Source organism: Pleurodeles waltl, chromosome 9 (genome assembly GCF_031143425.1).
Source record: "Pleurodeles waltl isolate 20211129_DDA chromosome 9, aPleWal1.hap1.20221129, whole genome shotgun sequence".
Taxonomy (NCBI): Eukaryota; Metazoa; Chordata; class Amphibia; order Caudata; family Salamandridae; genus Pleurodeles; species Pleurodeles waltl.
Window position 1 is genome coordinate 225,613,439 of NC_090448.1, and position 19,080 is coordinate 225,632,518.

A 19,080-nucleotide genomic window follows, 5' to 3' on the forward strand; every position below is an offset into this window, starting at 1 on the left:
AAGGATGTACCTTCCATATCCTCCCAAAGGCATTTACTGACAATACAAACTATAATTTGTTCAAGTTCGGGTTGCGAGGCGACAAAGCTTGTTGGCCCATATGTCACACAGGAAGAGGTTGTGCGAAGAGAGTTCACCAGTTGGTCATTAAAAGTCAGTGGAAACACATTTGTCTGAGAGATCGTACTCAAAATGTCAGAACCAGAGGGTGGAGAAAAAAAAACAATCTGAGGTGGAGTCTGTGCACTATGGAACGAGTCAAAGCAGATCTTATGGCTCAGAGTTCTTTGAGCAAGACAAGCTGCAACATCCAAGTTCAAAATTGGAAAGCAAGACTATGTAGACCCTGTGCATCGTCAGCCACACAAGCTTCGAACCATTACTTACCTTCAATAACACTTCTTTACCCTCCAGGTACCAGGTGGAAGCCAGAATCTACAGAGCAACAGCTCTCCAGCACTGGAGGTTGCAGCATGTGAGGCAGTGGACTGGGCCGGACGCTGGCTCTCTGATCCACGAGGACATTGGATCCCACATCCGATCCGAGGCTGGGAAGCATGCGCAGCATGGTGGCTGGAGCAAAAGGGACTGGGCAACACTTCCGTAGCCACAAAAGAGGCAACAAGCAAATAGAGGATTCTGCCAGGAGGGGTTCACCTCACCTCTGAGCACCCTAGGAGAGGTCCCAGCTGGGGTTGACACACCTCCTGGTGTTTACTAATTTTCCTACCAGACCTGCAGCCAAAAGTGGGGCTTGGTCCGGCCGGGCATCTCCACTAGCTGGAGTGACTGGGGCAGTGTAATAAAAGGCAGGAGACTTTGAGGCTTACCGCCAAGTGCTGCAGTTATTGCAGGGAGGAGGTGTGAAGCACCTCTACCCAGAACAGGCTTAGTCCCTGACCCCAAAGAGCACAAAGGCGCTCGCCCCATGGGGTCAGAAACTTGTTTGTTAGTGGCAGGCTGGCACAGACCGGTCAGCCTTACACTAGAAGGTTGGGGCATCTCTAAGATGTCCTCTGTGTGCATTTTTCAATAAATACAACACTGGCATCAGTGTGCTTTTATTGTGCTGAGAAGTCTGATACCAAACGTCCCAGTCTTCGGTGAAGCAACCATGGAGCTGTGGAGTTTGTAATGATAACCTCCCAGCCCATCAATCAATCAATCAATCATTGGATATATAAAGCGCACTACGTACCTGTGAGGGTTTCAAGGTGCTTGGGGGGTGGGGGGGCTGGTGTTACTGGTCGAAGAGCCAGGTCTTGAAGAGTCTTCTGAAGGAGAGTAGGTCTTGAGTCTGTTGCAGGTTGGTGGGGAGGGTGTTCCAGGTTTTGGCGGCGAGGTATGAGAAGGATCTGCCGCCGGAAGTCTTTCTTCGAATGCGGGGGACGACAGCGAGAGCGAGGTTAGAGGAGCGGAGCTGACGGGTTGGGGTGTAGAAGCTGAGTCTGTTGTTTAGGTAGGCTGGTCCGGTGTCGTGGAGCGCTTTGTGAGCGTGGGTAAGAAGCTTGAAAGTAATCCTTTTGTCCATGGGGAGCCAGTGAAGGTTTCTCAGGTGGTGGGAGATGCGGCTGTGGCGGGGTACGTTGAGGATCAGTCGGTCGAAGGTGTTTTGGATGCGTTGGAGACGTAGTAGGGTCTTTTGCTGGGATGCCTGTATACAGTGCGTTGCCATAGTCCAGCCTGCTGCTGACGAGGGCCTGTGTCACTGTTCTTCTTGTTTCTGTCGGGATCCACTCGTAGATTCTGCAGAGCATGCAGAGTGTGTTGTAGCAGGAGGAGGAAACTGCGTTGACCTGTTTAGACAAGGTGAGGGAGGAGTCGAGGATGAAGCCCAGGTTGCGAGCGTGGTCGGTCAGTGTCGGTGGGGTTCCTAGTGCTGTGGGCCACCAGGAGTCGTCCCAGGCGGAGGGGGTGGATCCGAGGATGAGGACCTCCGTCTTGTCCGAGTTTAGCTTCAGACAGCTGTTTCTCATCCATTTGGCGATGGATTTCATTCCCTCGTGCAGGTTGGTTTTGGCGGTGCGCGGGTCTTTGGTGAGTGAGAGGATGAGCTGGGTGTCGTCGGCGTAGGTGAGAATGTTGAGGTTGTGTTATCGGGCCACTTGTGCGAGGGGGGCCATGTAGATGTTGAACAGTGTTGGGCTGAGGGATGAGCCTTGGGGGACGCCGCAGATGATGTTGGTCGCTTCGGAGCATAAGTGGGGGAGGCGGACTCTCTGGGAATGAGATGATCCAATCGAGGGCTTTTCCTTGAAATCCGGTTTCGTAGAGGCTTGATTCCAGGGTGCGGTGGCAGACTGTGTTGAAGGCGGCAGATAGGTCCAGGAGGATGAGGGCTAATGTTTCGCTGTTGTCCATTTGGCGTCTGATGTCATCTGTGGCGGCGAGAAGAACGGTTTCGTTGCAGTGGTTTCGCCTGAAGCCGGACTGGGAGGGGTATAGGACGCCGTTGTCTTCGAGGTGGCTGGTTAGTTGTGTGTTGACGATTTTTTCAATCACCTTTGCTGGAAAGGGGAGCAGGGAGATGGGTCGGAAGTTCTTGAGGTCGTTGGGGTCTGCTTTGGGATTCTTGAGGAGGGCGCGGATTTCGGCGTGTTTCCATTTTTCAGGGAATGTCGCTGTTTCGAAGGAGATGTTGATGACCTTCCGTAGTTGGGGGGCGATGGTGAAGTCGGCTTTGTTGTATACGTGGTGGGGGCAGGGGTCTGACGGAGATCCTGAGTGGATGGAGTTCATGATCTTGCGTGTCTCTGTGTCGTCCAGGAGGTCAGGTGGTTTGCACAGGTGGAGTGTTGGGGGTGGGGTCTGGCGTGGGAGTGGCTTAAAAGCTGTTGTGGATGTCGGTGATCTTCCGGTGAAAGAAGGTGGACAGTGCGTTGGAGAGTTCTTGGGATGGAGGGATGTCGTTGATGTTGGCACTGGGGTTGGAGAGTTCTTTCACGATGCTGAAGAGCTCTTTGCTGTTGTGTGCGTTGTTGTCCAGGCGGTCTTTGAAGTGGGATCATTTGGCTTGTCTAATGAGTTGGTGGTGCTTGCGGGTAAGCTACCTTTCAAGATAGCCCATGTACGCAAAGTGGCCGCACTGCACTTATAATTTCCAAGAATGGAATTAGACACTGTAGGGGCATATTGCTCATGCAGCTATGCCCTCACCTGTGGCATAGTGCACACTGCCTTAGGGCTGTAAGGCCTCCTAGCGGGGTGACTTACCTATGCCACAGGCAGTGGTTTGTGGGCATGGCACTCAAAGAGGGTTGCCATGTAGACTTTACCTTTTTCTCCCCACCAGCACACACAAGCTGCAATGGCAGTGTGCATGTGTATAGTGAGGGTCCCTATAGGTAGCATAATACATGCTGCTGCCCTTAGGGGCCCACCCCGGCCACAGGTCCCTTGGTACCACTAGTACCTTTTACAAGGGACCTAGATGTGTGCCAGGGGTGTGCCAACTGTGGAGGCAATGGTAAAGTTTAGGGAAAGAACCCTGGTGCTGGGGCTTGGTTAGCAGGATCCCAGCACACACAGTCAAGTTAGCATTACACATTAGGTAAAAAGTGTGGGTTCGGGGGAGGGGTTTACCATGTCAAAAGGGGCACTTTCATACAGAATTTTCTTTGAGGGGCATTTAAAAGGCCATGAAAAGAAAAGTTGTTTGTTTTTTCTGAATTGTTTGGTTCTATCTGTATATTACATAAGAGCCCTTTTGACATCAAGAGCGTGTAGAACCCTTTCGGATACAGAATCAGGTTGTGGGGAAAACAAACTGGTAATTCTATTGATTGACTGACTGATAGAAATTGTGAAACTACCTTTGGAATTAATTTAGGGTTAGTTGAAAAAATGATTTCGTCTTTATGAATCTGGAAGAATGGTTCTTCCAAGGTTAAAGCCTGGAGCTCACACACACATCTAAGGAAAGGGATAGCCACCAGAAAAGCTACCTTCCAAGATAGGAATTGCAAGGGACATGCATGTAGTGGTTCAAAAGGGGGACCCATGAGCTTTGTGAGAACAATGTTATGGTTCCAGGAAGGTGTCTGAGGTACCCTTGCTGGAATGACTCGTTTAAGTCCTTCCATAAATCCTTCAATTACTGGGACTCTAAATAAAGAAGTATGATGTCTGTTTTGAAGATATGCAGCTATACCTGCTAAATGAAGTTGAAAGGATGTGTAAGCTAAATTAGTTTTTTGTTATTGCAGTAAGTAACAAGCAATCTCTTGAACGGCTGGCTTAAGAGGGTCATTGTTTTTTGGTTGGCAGTAGCAGACAAAGTGTTTCCACTTTGCTGCATAACTTTGTCTAGTTGTGGGTCTACGCGCTTCTTTAAGAATGTCCATACATTCCTACTGTAGTTGTAAATATCAAAACTCTATGACCTCAGGAGCCATACTAGGTTAAGTGACTTGGGGACTGGATGTCTTATTTGCCCTTGATTCTGTGTTAAAAGGTCCGGCCTGTTGGAAAGATTTTGGTGTGGAACTAGTGAGAGATCCAGAAGTGTTGTGAACCATGGTTGCCATGCTTATGTAGGAGCTACAAGTATCATGGTGAGGAAAGATTATCTGAGTTTCCGAGCTCGAAAAGGAATGAGTGGGAGAGGCAGAAAAAGCATAATCAAATATCCCTCACCAGCTCATCCAAAGATCATTGCCTTTGAACTGAGGGTGAAGGTACCTGGATGTGACGTTTTGGCATTTTGAGCAGTGACAAATAGGTCTATTTAAGGTGTTCCCTACTTCAGAAAGTACTACGGAAGGACTTGCAGGCGGAGTTCCCATTTGTGGGTTTGTAATTGCTTCCTGCTGAGCAGGTCTGCAACTTGATTGTCCGTTCCAGGGAGATACTGTGCCACTATCTGAATGTGGTTATGAATTGCTCAGTTCCATACTGTCTGTGCAAAATGGGACAGCGGAGATGATTATGCCGTCCCCGCCGCCATTAATACATGGCAGTCATGTTGTCTGTACGTACTAGCACTACTTTGTGTTGCAAGTGTTGTAGGAACATCTTCATTGCTAAGAAGACTGCCTGCAGTTCCAAGTAACTGATGTGCAAGGACTGGGGAGTGATATCCCATAAACCTTGTACTGTGAGATTGTGAAGAAGATGAGCTCCCCAACCCGTCTGTGATGCCTCTGTTGTGAGAATGATCTGAGGCATAGGGTCCAAAAAGGGCCGCCCTTTCATAAGGTTGGTGGTGTTCCACCATTGTAGAGAGCGGTGAGCTTGGCAGACCAACAACTCTAGACCTTCCAGTTGACCATGTGCCTGAGACCACTGACGAGAAAGACACTGTTGAAGGTGATGCATGTGAAGTCTGGCATGAGGTAGGATGGCAACACAGGATGCCATCATCTCTAGCAGACACATCAAAGACCTCACTGCGTATGGGTGGTTCTCCTTTAACTGAGAAATCAATGACTGAAAGTTTTGAACTCAAGCTGGGCTTAGAGAAGCTAGCCCCAATTGCACATTGAGTACCGCTCCTATATAAGGTTGTATCTGAAGCGGTTGATGCTGGAATTTGAGATAGTTGATTGTGAATCACAGAGCGTGAAGAAGATTGATTGTGAGTTGAGTGTGATGTTGACATTGTTGTAACGTGCTGGCTTTGATGAGCCAGCTCTCCAAGTAAGGGAAGACATGAATGTGTTGTTGTCTGAGGTGTGCGGCAACTACTGTGAGATTTGGTGAATACTCTGGAATCGGCTGTGACCCCAAAAGGTAAGACCTTGAACTGGTAATGATTTCCTGCAACCACAAATCTGAGGTATTTGCGGTGAACTGGATAAATGGGAATGTGAAAATGAGCGTCTTTTAGATCTAGTGCTGTCATAAAGTCGCATTGTTGGAAAAGGGGAATGACATCCATAAGAGTGACCAAATAGAAATGCTCTGAAAGAATGTAGTGATTTAATGGTCTGAGATCTAGAATTGGCCCGAGTGAACTGTCCATTTTGGGTATAAGAAAGTACAGGGAGCATACTCTTGAACCTTTCATGCATTAATGGGACTGGCTCTAAAGCTCCTTTGAGGAGAAGAGTTTGCACGTCTTCCGTGAGAAGAGTGAGATGTTCCTGTGAAAGTTTGTGAGTGAGAGGTGGTATGTTCGGGGGAGTGGAAATGAGCCCTAGACAATAACCATTTTGGATAATTGAAAGACACCACTAATCAGGGGTGGTGTCTGACCACTGTGGGTAAAAATGTTGAAGCCTTCCCCCTACAGGAGTGATGTGAGTTGGTGGAAGGTGAAGGCAGCCACTCTCTGGCAGTGGAGGTGGAGCCTCTAGAAGTGGATTGAATGGTTTTCCTTTGCCTTTATTATTATTCCCTCTATAGGAACCTCTATAGAAAACTCTGGTGTAGGATTGAGAGATGGCCTTTGCATGTGTGGAAGAATGGTCTGTAAAGGATAACCTGAACCCTCTTGTGAAACCTGGGGGACGAAAAGAACCACATTGTGCAGTGGCTTGCACCGCCCCCATAGCTTTGTCAGTTTCATTATCTTTAAAAAAAAAAAAAGCCATGTTTAACACTGTTGTACCTCTGTCTCAAACCCTGAATACCTGAGCCAAGCATGTCTTCCTTTAATGACACTAGTATTAATGCTGCATGTGGCAGTATCAGCAGCATCCAACGCACAACAAATATATTTATTTATAATAGCTTTTCCTTCTGCAACAATTTCACAACCCCTTTTATGATGCTCCTCAGGAAGATACTGAAGGAGATGTTCCATTACATCCCAAGGAGCCTGTTGGACCTGGCTTTTTGACAGGGACATCCCCAAACTTTTTGCCTCCTTCCTCCTATTTTATTCTGACCTGTTGTTGTTGGCTTTTGACCTCTGAGCACTTTACAACTGCTAACCAGTGCTAAAGTGCATATGCTCTCTGTGTAAATTGTACTATTGATTGGTTTCTCCATGATTGACTATTTAATTGACCTGTAAGTCCCTAGTAGAGTGCACTACATGTGCCTGGGGCATGTAGATTAAATGCTACTAGTGGGCCTGCAGCACTGGTTGTGCCACCCACCTCAGTAGCCCCTTAACCTTGTCTCAGGCCTGCCATTGCAAGGCCTGTGTGTGCAGTTTCACTGCCACTTCGACTTGGCATTTAAAAGTACTTGCCAAGCTTAGAACTCCCCTTTTTTTCTACATATAAGTCATCCCTAATGTGTGCCCTAGGTAACCCCTAGAGCAGGGTGCTGTGTAGGTAAAAGGCAGGACATGTACCTGTGTAGTTATATGTCCTGGTAGTGTAAAACTCCTAAATTCGTTTTTACACTACTGTGAGGCCTGCTCCCTTCATAGGCTAACATTGGGGCTGCCCTCATACACTGTTGAAGTGGCAGCTGCTGATCTGAAAGGAGCAGGAAGGTCATATTTAGTATGGCCAGAATGGTAATACAAAATCCTGCTGACTGGTGAAGTCGGATTTAATATTACTATTCTAGAAATGCCACTTTTAGAAAGTGAGCATTTCTTTGCACTAAAATCTTGTTGTGCCCTTCAATCCACGTCTGGCTAGGTTTAGTTGACAGCTCCTTGTGCATTCACTCAGACACACCCCAAACACAGGGTACTCAGCCTCACTTGCATACATCTGCATTTTGAATGGGTCTTCCTGGGCTGGGAGGGTGGAGGGCCTGCCCTCACACAAAGGACTGCCACACCCCCTACTGGGACTCTGGCAGACAGGATTGAGCTGAAAGGGAACTTGGTGCATTTCTTAGAGACTCTTTGAAATCACCCCCACTTCAAAGGCACAACTTAGTATAAAACAGGGCCTCTGCCCTACCTCATCAGACACTTGCTGGAGAAGAAACCGGAACCAGAAACTACATCCTGCCAAGAAGAACTGCCTGGCTGCTCAAAGGACTCACCTGTCTGCTTTCTCCAAAGGACTGCTGTCTTGCTGTTGCCCTGCTGCCTTGCTGAACTCTTGTCTGGCTGTGAAAGTGCTCTCCAAGGGCTTGGATAGAGCTTGCCTCCTGTTCCTTGAAGTCTCAGGACCAAAAAGACTTCTGCCTTTCACGTGGACGCTCCGTGCGCCGAAAATTTCGACGCACAGCTTGTTTCGCGGCGAGAAAAACGCCGCACCCCGACGCTGATCAACGCGACGCCCTCGGGACGATCGAGACTTCGACGCACAACCTCGCAAGGACAAAGCCGCCCGACTTCCAAGGAGAAATCGACGCGACGCCTACCGTGAGTGCGAAACTTTGACGCACGGCCTCGCAAGGACAACGCCGCCCGACTTCCAAGGAGAAATCGACGCGACGCCTGCCGTGAGACCAAAATTTCGACGCACGGCCTCGCAAGGACAACGCCGCCCGACTTCCAAGGAGAAATCGACGCGACGCCTACCGTGAGATCGAAACTTCGACGCGCAGCCCCGCAGAACGACGCGCAGCCGGAAAATAAGCAGGAGAATCCACGCACAGACCCGGGACATCTGGTAATCCCCGCGATCCACAAAAAGAGACTGTCTGCGCGCCGGAAAACGATGCCCGACTTCCCCGCGTGGAAAAGAACGACGCAAGTCTGTGTGTGCTGAGGAGAAATCGACGCACACACCCCTTTTTCCACGCATCTCTTCTCCTGTGGCCCTCTGAGGAGATTTCCCACCAGAAACCAGGTACTCTGTGCTTGAAAGACACTTTATTGCTTTTTAAAAGACTTAAAGACACTTAATATCACTTTTCAGTGATATCTTTACAAATTCGTATTGCAACTTTGATCGTTTTGACCTACAAGTACCCAGATAAATATTCTATATTTTTCTAAACACTGTGTGGTGTATTTTTGTGGTGTTATACTATGGTGTTGTATGATTTATTGCACAAATGCTTTACACATTGCCTTCTAAGTTAAGCCTGACTGCTCGTGCCAAGCTACCGGAGGGTGAGCACAGGCTGATTTTGGATTGTGTGTGACTTACCCTGACTAGAGTGAGGGTTCTTGCTTGGACAGAGGGCAACCTAACTGCCACCCAAAAACCCCATTTCTAACAGAGCCCTTTCATAGCGTGATAGCAACGCCTGCACATTAGCAATACACCAGTGGTTGGTTGCCTGAACTGTGACTCTTTTGCCTCTATCTAATATTTTACTTTCCTCGTCAGGAAAGGGAGTGTCTCTTGTAGATTGACTATTTGCTCTTTTGCGTGCATTTGGTGTGACAATAAAATGAGGAGGAATCTGAGCCTTAATAAACAAAGGGTCGGTGGATGCATGTGTAGGAAGCTGGCCTGGTGTGTGGTGAACACTAATGGTGTTATCACCTTGTACCAGGTCCAGGTATCCCCTACTAGTGAGGTGTAGTCAGTGTCTAGGAAGCCAGGACACTCTAGAGGTAGCTGTGGATGAGCAGTAAAGACTTATCTAGGAGACATGCAAAGCTTATGCAATACCACTGTAGTCATGCAGCACTTAAACACATGAAAGAACCACAGTGTTACAAAAATAAAGGTACTTTATAATGGTAACACAAATACTAAAATACTGTATAGGCATTACTCCACTAGAATGTGAGTAAACACACTATTATGTACACATTAGCATTCAGGGATTGACACAGAAGTGGAATGTGAAGATCAGTCCGCCACCCAAGGAAGTGGAATCTGTAGAGGGGTGCTGGAGGAACTAGGAACCCCAAAAGGTAAGTACCAGGGTGCACCCCAGTGACGAGCAGAGAAGAGGTAAGTACCTGTTTTTTCCCCCAAACCCACAAGTAAGCTTTGGAAGAGGACTGTGCAAGACCAAAGCAAGACTTGAAGAAACCAAAGGTGGACCCTGACCAAAGAGGACCTGCAAATGAAGGGGACCAAGTCCAGTTACAGTTGGAGTGTCCGGTTGAGGCAGGAGCCACTACCCACCCTTCTGGAGTTGCAGGACCAGGTCGACAGTGAAGCCAAAGAGTCAGCTGTGCAGCAGTGGAGCAGGAGAAGAGTCCCAGAAATGAAGCAGCCAATGTCCCACGACAGAAGAAGAGTTGCAGTCAGTCAGTGGTATGGAAAAATCACCAACAAGCTTTGGCAAAGGCAATAGTCGCAGATGAAGAGTTGCAGAGCTGCCGGGGACAAGGAAGGCCCGGGGTCTCAACCCGAGGAGGGGAGTCCCAGGTGACCCTCAGTAGTGAAGAGAGTCGGCAGACTAGGAGGCAGCCGCCACAGGCAACTCACAGACAGCAGGCACAGGAGTTGCAGTGAGGCCCACTCAGCACACCTGAAGGGGAGTCCCATGTCGCTTGAGCAGCAGGCAGGAGACTGTGCTTTGCAGGGAAGAGTGCTGGAGGCTGGGGCTACACGGAGCCCGACGATCTCTTGGAAGAAGAGCCAACAAGCCTTGGTAGCTGCAAGAGTCGTGGTGCACAGGAGTATCGTCCTGCAAGGAGAGGCAAGGGCTCGCAGTCTCCCAAGTTGGACACCTGGTAGTGAGGACCAAAGGTACCACTCCAGACCATCACCCGTGTAGCAGGATACACACAGTTTAACAGGAGAGAAGATCCACGCAGCAGGACGTCATCGCAGTTGGTGCCTGCGGCTGCAGTGGAGTGACTCCTTCCCTCCAAGGGAGATTCCTTCTTGTTTTTTGTGCAGGCTGAAGGCTCGTCACCCTGAGCGGTTGCACAGCCAGGGTAATGTTGCAGTTCCTGAAGGGAGCAGAAGAAACAAAGTTGCAAAGCGGAGTTGTCACTGGAGCTGCAGATTGGTGATTCCTGGAGGGTCTAGTTGCAGTTCTGGTGGCCAGAAGATGAAGTAAACGATGCAGAGTCCAGCTGGAATCTTGCACGTCAAATCTGAAGACCTACCCTGGAGGGAGACCCTAAAAAGCCCAGAAAGGGGGATTGGTCAACTAGCAGGGTGGCCACCTATCAAGAGGGAGATATGACGTCAACTGCCTAACCTGACCACTCAGATGCTCCCAGGGGCCTTTGTCCATCTTGGATTCAAGATGGAAGAATCAAGTGGCCACCTGTACGACCTCTGGGCACCATCCCTGAGGTGGTGATGGACAAGGGAGTGGTCACTCCCCTTTCCATTGTCCAGTTTAGTGCCAGAAAAGGGACCGGGAGGTCCCTGGGCTGGTGAAAACTGGTTTATGCAAGGAGGGCACCAAATGAGGGCTATCCCTCCCAAGCCATGTAACACCTATTTCCAAAGAGGGAGAGTGTTGCCTCCCTCTCCCAAAGGAAATAATTTCTTCTGCCTTCCTCTGCTTGAGCAGGATAAGCAGCAGGTGGGCAGAAACCTGTCTTTAGGGTAGCAGCAGGTCGGGCTGTCCGGAAAACCCCAGAAGACTGGTAGGAGCAATGCTGGGGGTCCTTTATGGAGCCCATAGAGTGCATGGAATCATACAACCAAACCTGGCAACACTATTGGGGTATAATTCCGACATGTTTGATACCAAACATGCCCAGGTTCGGAGTTATCATTATGTAGCTGGACATACGTAGTGTCCAGCAGACAGGTAAAATGGTTTCCGCGCACTTACTAAGTCCAGGAAAATAGAACTGGAGTTTGTGGGGGCACCTCTGCTCATACAGGGGTGACTTCACACACAAGTACTTGCACCCTGCCCTCTAGGGTAGGCGGGCCTTCCATAGGGGTGACTTACAGTGCATGCACCTTTTCATGCAGGCTGCAATATCAGGCCTGCAGACACACTTTGCACGGGCTCCCATGGGTGGCATAAATACATGCTGCAGCCCATGGGGAACCACTGGTGCCACAATGCCCTTTGTACCTAGGTACCAAATACTAGGGACTTACATGGGGGCACCAGTATGCCAATTGTGGGGTGTAGTAAGAAAGTAACAACCAAACTTAGAGGAAGAGAGCACAGTCATTGGGGTCCTGGTTAGCAGGATCCCAAGGAACACAGTCAAAACACACTGACAGCAGGCAAAAAGTGGGGGAAACTATACCAGAAAGAGAGTACTTTCCTACAGCAGGCTTATATTTTGCATCGACTCAGGAGTGACAATGCATGCTCTTACTGGCTCCTCAAAGATCTCATCAGCGTACTGAAGCATGCCTGGGAGCATGGGAAGGAACTGACTTTCTTAATGCGTTGTGGCAAGGGTGTCAAATAGAAAGGCTTGTTCGACAGGGTCAGTGTACAGTGATACAGTATGCAGGCTGCTGCCTGTGACTTGTTGATATGAGGTCGAATCCTCAGGTGGAGATGGTCTAGCAGGGTAGAGATTCGGATCATTGGGTGTTATAGGATCTGGACCATATATATTCCACTGATCTGGATCATCTAATGTGCCCACCCCCCCCCCCAAGTTATGAGACCCATGTGGGTGTGAGTTGCCATTACTTCTAGAACTGGCTCCACTGGTGCAAGGGCTGGTGGGAGATTGTCCGGAATCCACAGCAGTCGAAGGAGACATTTTTGAAATTTTTGGCTCTGAAGTCTTTGGTCAGTGCAATGGCGTCAGCACCGAAACAGAGGAGGCACCTTTTTGGTCGGTGCCAAAACAGTCAGTACCGAAGCACCATGTGCAATTGTTCAGGTCGATGCAGAAGATTTTATCTTAGAGTTTTTTCAGTGCTGAGCTGAAAGGTAGGGCATTTGAATCGATTTCTCAGTTCTGACCATGGAAGGGAGGCAGTGGCAGACCGGAGACCTCTTTCGATGTGGTTTTTACAGTCTTTGTAGGGGCTGCAGGGATCTTTGTAGCCACGGTCTGAGCTGACTGCAACAGCTGGCTCTCGATGTTGGACTGGACATTTGAGTCAGCGTCTTGGACAGAAAAGGCCTCGCCTTGGTTCGGCACCTCGTCTGAAGTCCGAAACGCCATTTTCCAGTCAATGAGCTCTTCTGTCTCTAAGCATCTGCTTTGACTGAAAAGATAGACGCTTCGCAAGTTAGCTAGTTAGGTTTTGGGGGAAGAGGCACAAATTACACACCTGATGTTGATCAGTGTGGGAGAATTTTGAATGGCAGAGAGGACAAAAGTGAAATGGAGTCGGTTCTAACAGGTCCGCATAGCTGGATTCCACGTGGAGGATGTAGGCCCACAGAGGGGCGCAGACACCCTGAAGGGCAGGGAGTCAGTTCCCAAATTAAAATTTGAACCGTGGACAGGCTGTTAGAGTTAAACGTGATCGAAACAATACTGTTGCTGAAAGGAAGACGGAGAGAAAAACGTTTTGGACTGGATTGAGCCAAGAACTTGGAGCAAGAGGAACACACGTCTGAACCTGATGGCGGAGAGAAAACAATCTAACAAAGGACTCGATGCCCATGCGCAGTACCACCGTAAGGAGGAGTCACTAGATCCAATGACTCGAAAAGTTTCTTCAAAGATAAACAGTTGTACCACTCCTGACCCAAAACTAGATGGCGAGCTTATGCAAAGCATGTGTATCTACAGCCACACATGCCGTCGAACACAAAAGTTTTGGTAATTGCATCTAAATTGAAAGAGCATGGGTCCTGGTTTATTGAGGGGAGCTCTGTGGAAGTGGTGGAAACCTATAAATATATGGAGGTTTGGTTGGACCATAGGAGCAGCACTTTAGCTCATATCCACGTCCTGCAAGCAGGTGGAGTGGGCGTTTCGTACACTACGGAAGTCATTGGTGAACCCTGACTTAAGGCCATTGCTAAAGGTGATGGATCGGAAATTACTTCCAACTATAACATATGGTGCGATCATATTCAGACAGAGAACTGCAAATTGGCTTGGCAGTGTACAATCAATCGGCTACCACAAAGCATTCTCTCTACCTAACTGCACAGCACATACCCAAATTCATTAGCAGTTCTGTTTGATTTCCCAGCATTGGGCTCTTTAAGCCAAATTTGTTATATATTGTGCGAAAGCTTAACGGGCAAAAGAAAACACGCTAAAAAGCATAATTTGGGAAACAATAAAAAAACCATCAGACTAATTGGCAGACATACTTTAACCATACACTGGATACCCTTGATGCTAGGGAGATCTGCGCAAGTGGTCTCTCAGTGCCAACGGTCTCTAGATTAATAACCAAGCAAGCAAAGTTGATCTCCAGGGATCAGGATTTCAAGACAATTAAGAAACTCGCTCACAGTAGGTGAGCTGGGGGTTTAGCCGATTTAGCTTTCCCTTTCTTTCGGTTTCGCCCTAAAACAGGAATTGATGAGATTGTGTCTGGGGCTAATTCCACTAAACAAATATACTGGTAGGACCGAGACATTTTAAAACCCAGGACAGGCATCGTACTTTCTGTGCCAGGCTAGAGGAATCACTAATCCATATAATTTGTGAATGTGAAAAGCTGCTCCCACTTAAGAGAACTCTGGCTTCGCCCAATATGGTGCACATTACATATTCGCACTTGCAGCGCTGTTGTGGAAGCATGCTTGAAAAGTGAGTGTTCACAGTTGGCAGTAGATTTATAAAGTTTCTATGAGCATTCTGGGCCTTATCACTAAACACATCAAACACTTCTTGTACTTCTGACTAGACTACTGCTTGCCTCTGGATCCCCTAGCGGCCTTGAGCTCAGACTGAGACTAGTTTGGTATTCCATTCAGGGACAAAGGGCAGCACTTTAGACTTCCCTTGTTTTTTACATTTTGTTTTTAACATCCAAGCACTTTAAAAAAAGGTATTTCTTATTAATACAATTGGCATAGATGGCGGCCAGTCTTGGCCAATGCAAGCATTAATTTATTGCTATCAAAAAAGGAAATGTATGTACTTGTGTTTTTATTGTAATGATTTAAAATAATCACACAATAAAGAATTTATCTATTTACCTATCTGTGCTGCTGAGCAAACTAGAGGCAGCAGTGGCTTCTCCATATGGGTGGAGTAGCGTTGCCCCACCCCATTGCAGGCACAGCAGAAGTGAAGAATAAAATGGTACTAACTGAGCTTACCATTTTATTTCTTCTTCTGCTAGCCCGAGCTGTGAGGTCTTGAGACGGAGAGCCTGGCATGAACACTTTACACTTCTCCAATCCAAGCTGTCTTAGATGGCCAAGAGGAGAGGTGGCACAGGCACCCAGTGCCTGAAATAGCACTGAGCCAGCCTGCTCCAACCAATCCTGGAGCTTCTCTCATGGTGAATAACAGCATGAGAGCAGTGTCTAGACTAGTTGGAGTGATTTGCTTTAGGGCCCCGGATGAGTGGAGATGAACATCAGGACCGGAGGACGTCCAGAAAGTAGGTAAGTAAATATCGTATTTTTATTTCACATATTTAAACAGTATAAACAGTAATAAAATCACTAATATGCATTACATCACCGTTTTAAAGTTACATTGAAAGTTTAACATTAAAATGGCAATGTAATGCATTACAGTGATTTAATGACTGTTTATAGCATGTGAGCCGAACGTTTAATTTAATTATTCTGAAGACGACAGTGGCACCACTTTCACCCACAAATGGGCACTGTGAGAAACTTGCACGGTCTTCAGCCTCAACTCCAGAGATCTCAGTTGTGGCTCGTCATAAACCCTCAGACCTTAGGGCACTGAGCCTAAAGACATTGCTGTTGTCTCTCAGTGCCAGTTTGCTCACCCCACCACTTACAATTGTTCCAACTGCCACTGACTAGAGCGGCTTCGCAAAGGTGGGTGTGAGGAGTGGGTGATGTGTATGCTGTCGGCTGAATCCCCAACCTATGCCTCAGAAGGCTTGGGTGTTCTTTTACTGCTGAGGCAAGGTTTGTTGAGGGGTTTGATGTAAGCCTTGAAAGGGAAGGCAGTGCGGGGGAAACTCATGCAGGTGGTGTTAGGCAAACAGAACACACTGTTGCCTTGCTTTCCTAGCGCCTAGTCTGCTTTGTTTCCAAAGAGGCAATGCCAGTAAAGCGCATACCCATGGGTGACTTTTGGCCATCATCTGAAAAACCTGTAGAGTGTATAAAGGGGCAGCGATGAAGCATTGCGCTGATATTAACTGCCCTACCCTGACAATCAACAGTGTCCAGGTCTGACTTGATCACGTACTTCGCTCTATCTTGGTCATCTCGAGTTATCTGGTGGAGGTTGGTGCAAAAGTAAAGAGGGACTGCCGGCAAGATATCCGCCACCATATCCCACAATGCATGAGAGCAATCCTCCCAGGAGGCAACTTGAGTTCACGCATCTGAGGGAAACACTGGCAGGGGAGAACATTTGCTTGCAAACACCTCCAAGTGTTCTTCGACTCTGACTAGCGGAGTGGTCAGGAATGCATTTGGGTTCAGCCTACTGGTGGGGACTTAAACCACAAGGCTGTCAGGTGCTGAGTGCTGCAGAAGGAAAGATGCCCCCTCCCCCCCCCCCCAGAGCTAGTCTGAGTCTCCTGCCTATTTTGTGTTGCAGAAGGGCAAGATCTTGGCTTTGCCTAAGTGCACAAAAGCATGCCTGTTAATGTCTCATTAAAAGGAACAAGTGGTTCTGAGGAGGTCTGTCCTGGCTGCAGTACCTTTGTTTTAAACTCCACAGAGAAGAGATGGACATCAAGAACTTCTGAGCCCCCTTCTTATCAACATATCAAATGAGGCAGATTCCTTCATAGAGAAGCCTTGTGGAGAGGGGAGACCAGTGTCAGGCGAAGTATCAAGGCCACTGGACTCTTGGAGGTCTAGAAATAGGTTCTTGTCATATAGTTGCAATATATAATTAACATCATCTTGAAGCTTCAGATCTGAGAACCTGTAGTGAATAGAGGAGTATCAGAATAAGAGTGGAGTTGTACGAGTGGTTGGGGTGGATGTGTTGTTAAATAGGTTGTGATGGATTCACTTCCAAGTCTAAGAGTACTATCGACTCTTCCTGTGGCACTGGCAGTGTTGACGTGCTGGGTTCCAAAACATGTCTCAGCGCCGTCAGAGGAGTCGGATTCATCTAAGCGCATTTGTCACAGGACACTGAGTGAAGGGAAGAAACCAGACACCTGATACAGATCTTTTGTGGGTCTGTCACTGCCATCTGATTGTAGCAATCCTTGCAGGGTTTAAAACTTGTTGTTTCTTTGTTTTAAGGTGTGCAGACATGTCCCTGGTATTCTTGAAAACATTTGGGAAACCGCAGGTGCCAGCTTGGGATCAGCATCGGAAGGAGTGAAAAGAAAAGAACTGATGCTGGCTTGCAGTGGTGGCGATTATATTGTGGTCCCAACATCACTTACAGGGTGGGATGGATCTGCCATGGAGGCACACAATACCACCAACAGGTGGCCAAAGGGAATTCCTGAGAAAAATCACCCTGATCCAGTCTGGCATCTGGAGGTATTCACAAGGTGAGGAATCTGGGATTAGAAGTACCCATCAGAAAGGCTCTGATGATGGTGCAGTACACAGGGGTGTCGGCACCTTGTAGGGCATAGGTTTTGTTGGAACAAGGGCAAAGTACTGATCTTGTTTAGGCACGAGTCAGAAGGTTTTTGGGTCAGAGAAGCTGAAATTGCAAACCAGCAAAAGTGTCCTCACCCTTGGGGAACGGACTAGAAGTTTTTCTGAGGAGAAAAACACCTCTGAGTGTTTTGCTATTTTGGTCTCAGCCTTTCTGAGTACCTTCAGAGGTGGCTCCCTTGAGGGGTGGGTGGGGGGGGGAATCTTCTGTTAAGGCAGCCAAAGGAACTGAAGATGGTAGGGAAGCCACAAAAGGAAGGTTTTCATTTAGAATAAATGGATAAATAGTTGAAGAGCAGAGCTCTGAAGAAACTTACTCTTTCTTAGTGTCAAAGCCAATCCCAAGCCAAACCCCCTTATATACATCCATTCCACATTGTTTTGGAGGGACTTTGTGGTAATGGCAGCACATACTGTAGAGGCATGCATCTGATGACTAATTCCCACTATAGAGGGATGGGGGGAGGGCAGGGGAAGAGTCAGCAGCTACGTCAGTTTGCTATCCGAACAGTCAGTGACATAACACATATAGATTAGAACTACAGATGAAATCTTTACTTTACATTGCCTGATCTTAACAAATTGTAAGGAATAGTGCTTGCACATTACAAAATCGCTAAGCATTTCAGAAGCAAGTACCATTTCCCAATGATGGTCAAAAAAGGGGAGTATTAAGGGTGCAGCCCAAATAGGTGATAAGGGATGCAAGCATAAAAGATGCATGCCTGTGTGCATGATAACTGGTGTGCAAGCCTAGGGTTAACCTTTATGAAGTTGAGTACTAACGTGGGTCAGGACATTGAAGTAATGAAGAAAACAGATGACAGAGTAAAGGGTACTAACGAAGTATTTAAACATTTACATAAAACCATAACAAACTGCAAAACACTTACCCTCAACTGTACCCGCAGTTTTGGTATCTCTTTTACTTTCTCGTCAAGTTCATCATTAAGATTGGTCAACTTTACAAGCTCCTCTGCCATTATGGCCCTTGTTTTTTCCAAGCTTGCAATTTCCAGCTGTCATGTTCAAGACACAAATATTACCATTCAAACCATTCTACTTTTTTAATGCAAAAAGGATGTAGAAAAACACTGTAGAACAAATATGTAGAGTACATTTTAACATTAACAAATCACAAATGAATTCAAAGAAGAAACCTATTAGACATTAAAATAGAACAGTTTGCAATTCCTTGCTTTTGAGTAAATTACTGCGATAAGTAACATTCTGGAGAAAGCTTTTGGTATCAAAATAGTCAAATAGTTTTAAAATGTTAAACTAGCTTTAATAAACACACACCTAAGCAAGGTCTTTCACAGCAAACTTTTGAAAGCTCTGACATTTGTCATTATAAAGGTTAGTGTCTTCAAATTAAGGACAGAAATAGTATTTTCTCGCAGCTGTGCAAATTTAACAATCACAATAAAAGTGTATACAATGTGTCCCTTCAGTTGAGGTGCCCCGGTGATCTACTTTCCCCCGGTGGTATGCAGATGAAGAAACCAACCCATATAATTTTCTATTCGTTTCAATATTCCAGCAACACCCTTGGTGTATCGAGCACGAGTCACCTGGTGTAATTTTATATTGGTTATTCAATCACTTGAGAATGGCTTCTTTCAGATGTGACAAAACTATTTACGGTCTCACAACTGAACCATTTTTTTATGACATTATCATTAGTGTTCTGCAGCTGACTAGGTATCTGTTTATCTTTTCATT

The 19,080-nt window shown here is 47.2% G+C and overlaps 1 protein-coding gene across 1 annotated transcript in view; it reads right to left on the minus strand.

The window, feature by feature from the left end:
* The window catches only part of TMF1 (TATA element modulatory factor 1), a 222,079-nt gene that overhangs the window by 4,736 nt on the left and 198,263 nt on the right, over nt 1–19,080 (minus strand). The window contains exon 16 of the mRNA XM_069206582.1: nt 18,249–18,374. Coding sequence (XP_069062683.1) covers nt 18,249–18,374 — 126 coding nt within the window. The remainder of the gene's footprint in view (nt 1–18,248; nt 18,375–19,080) is intronic.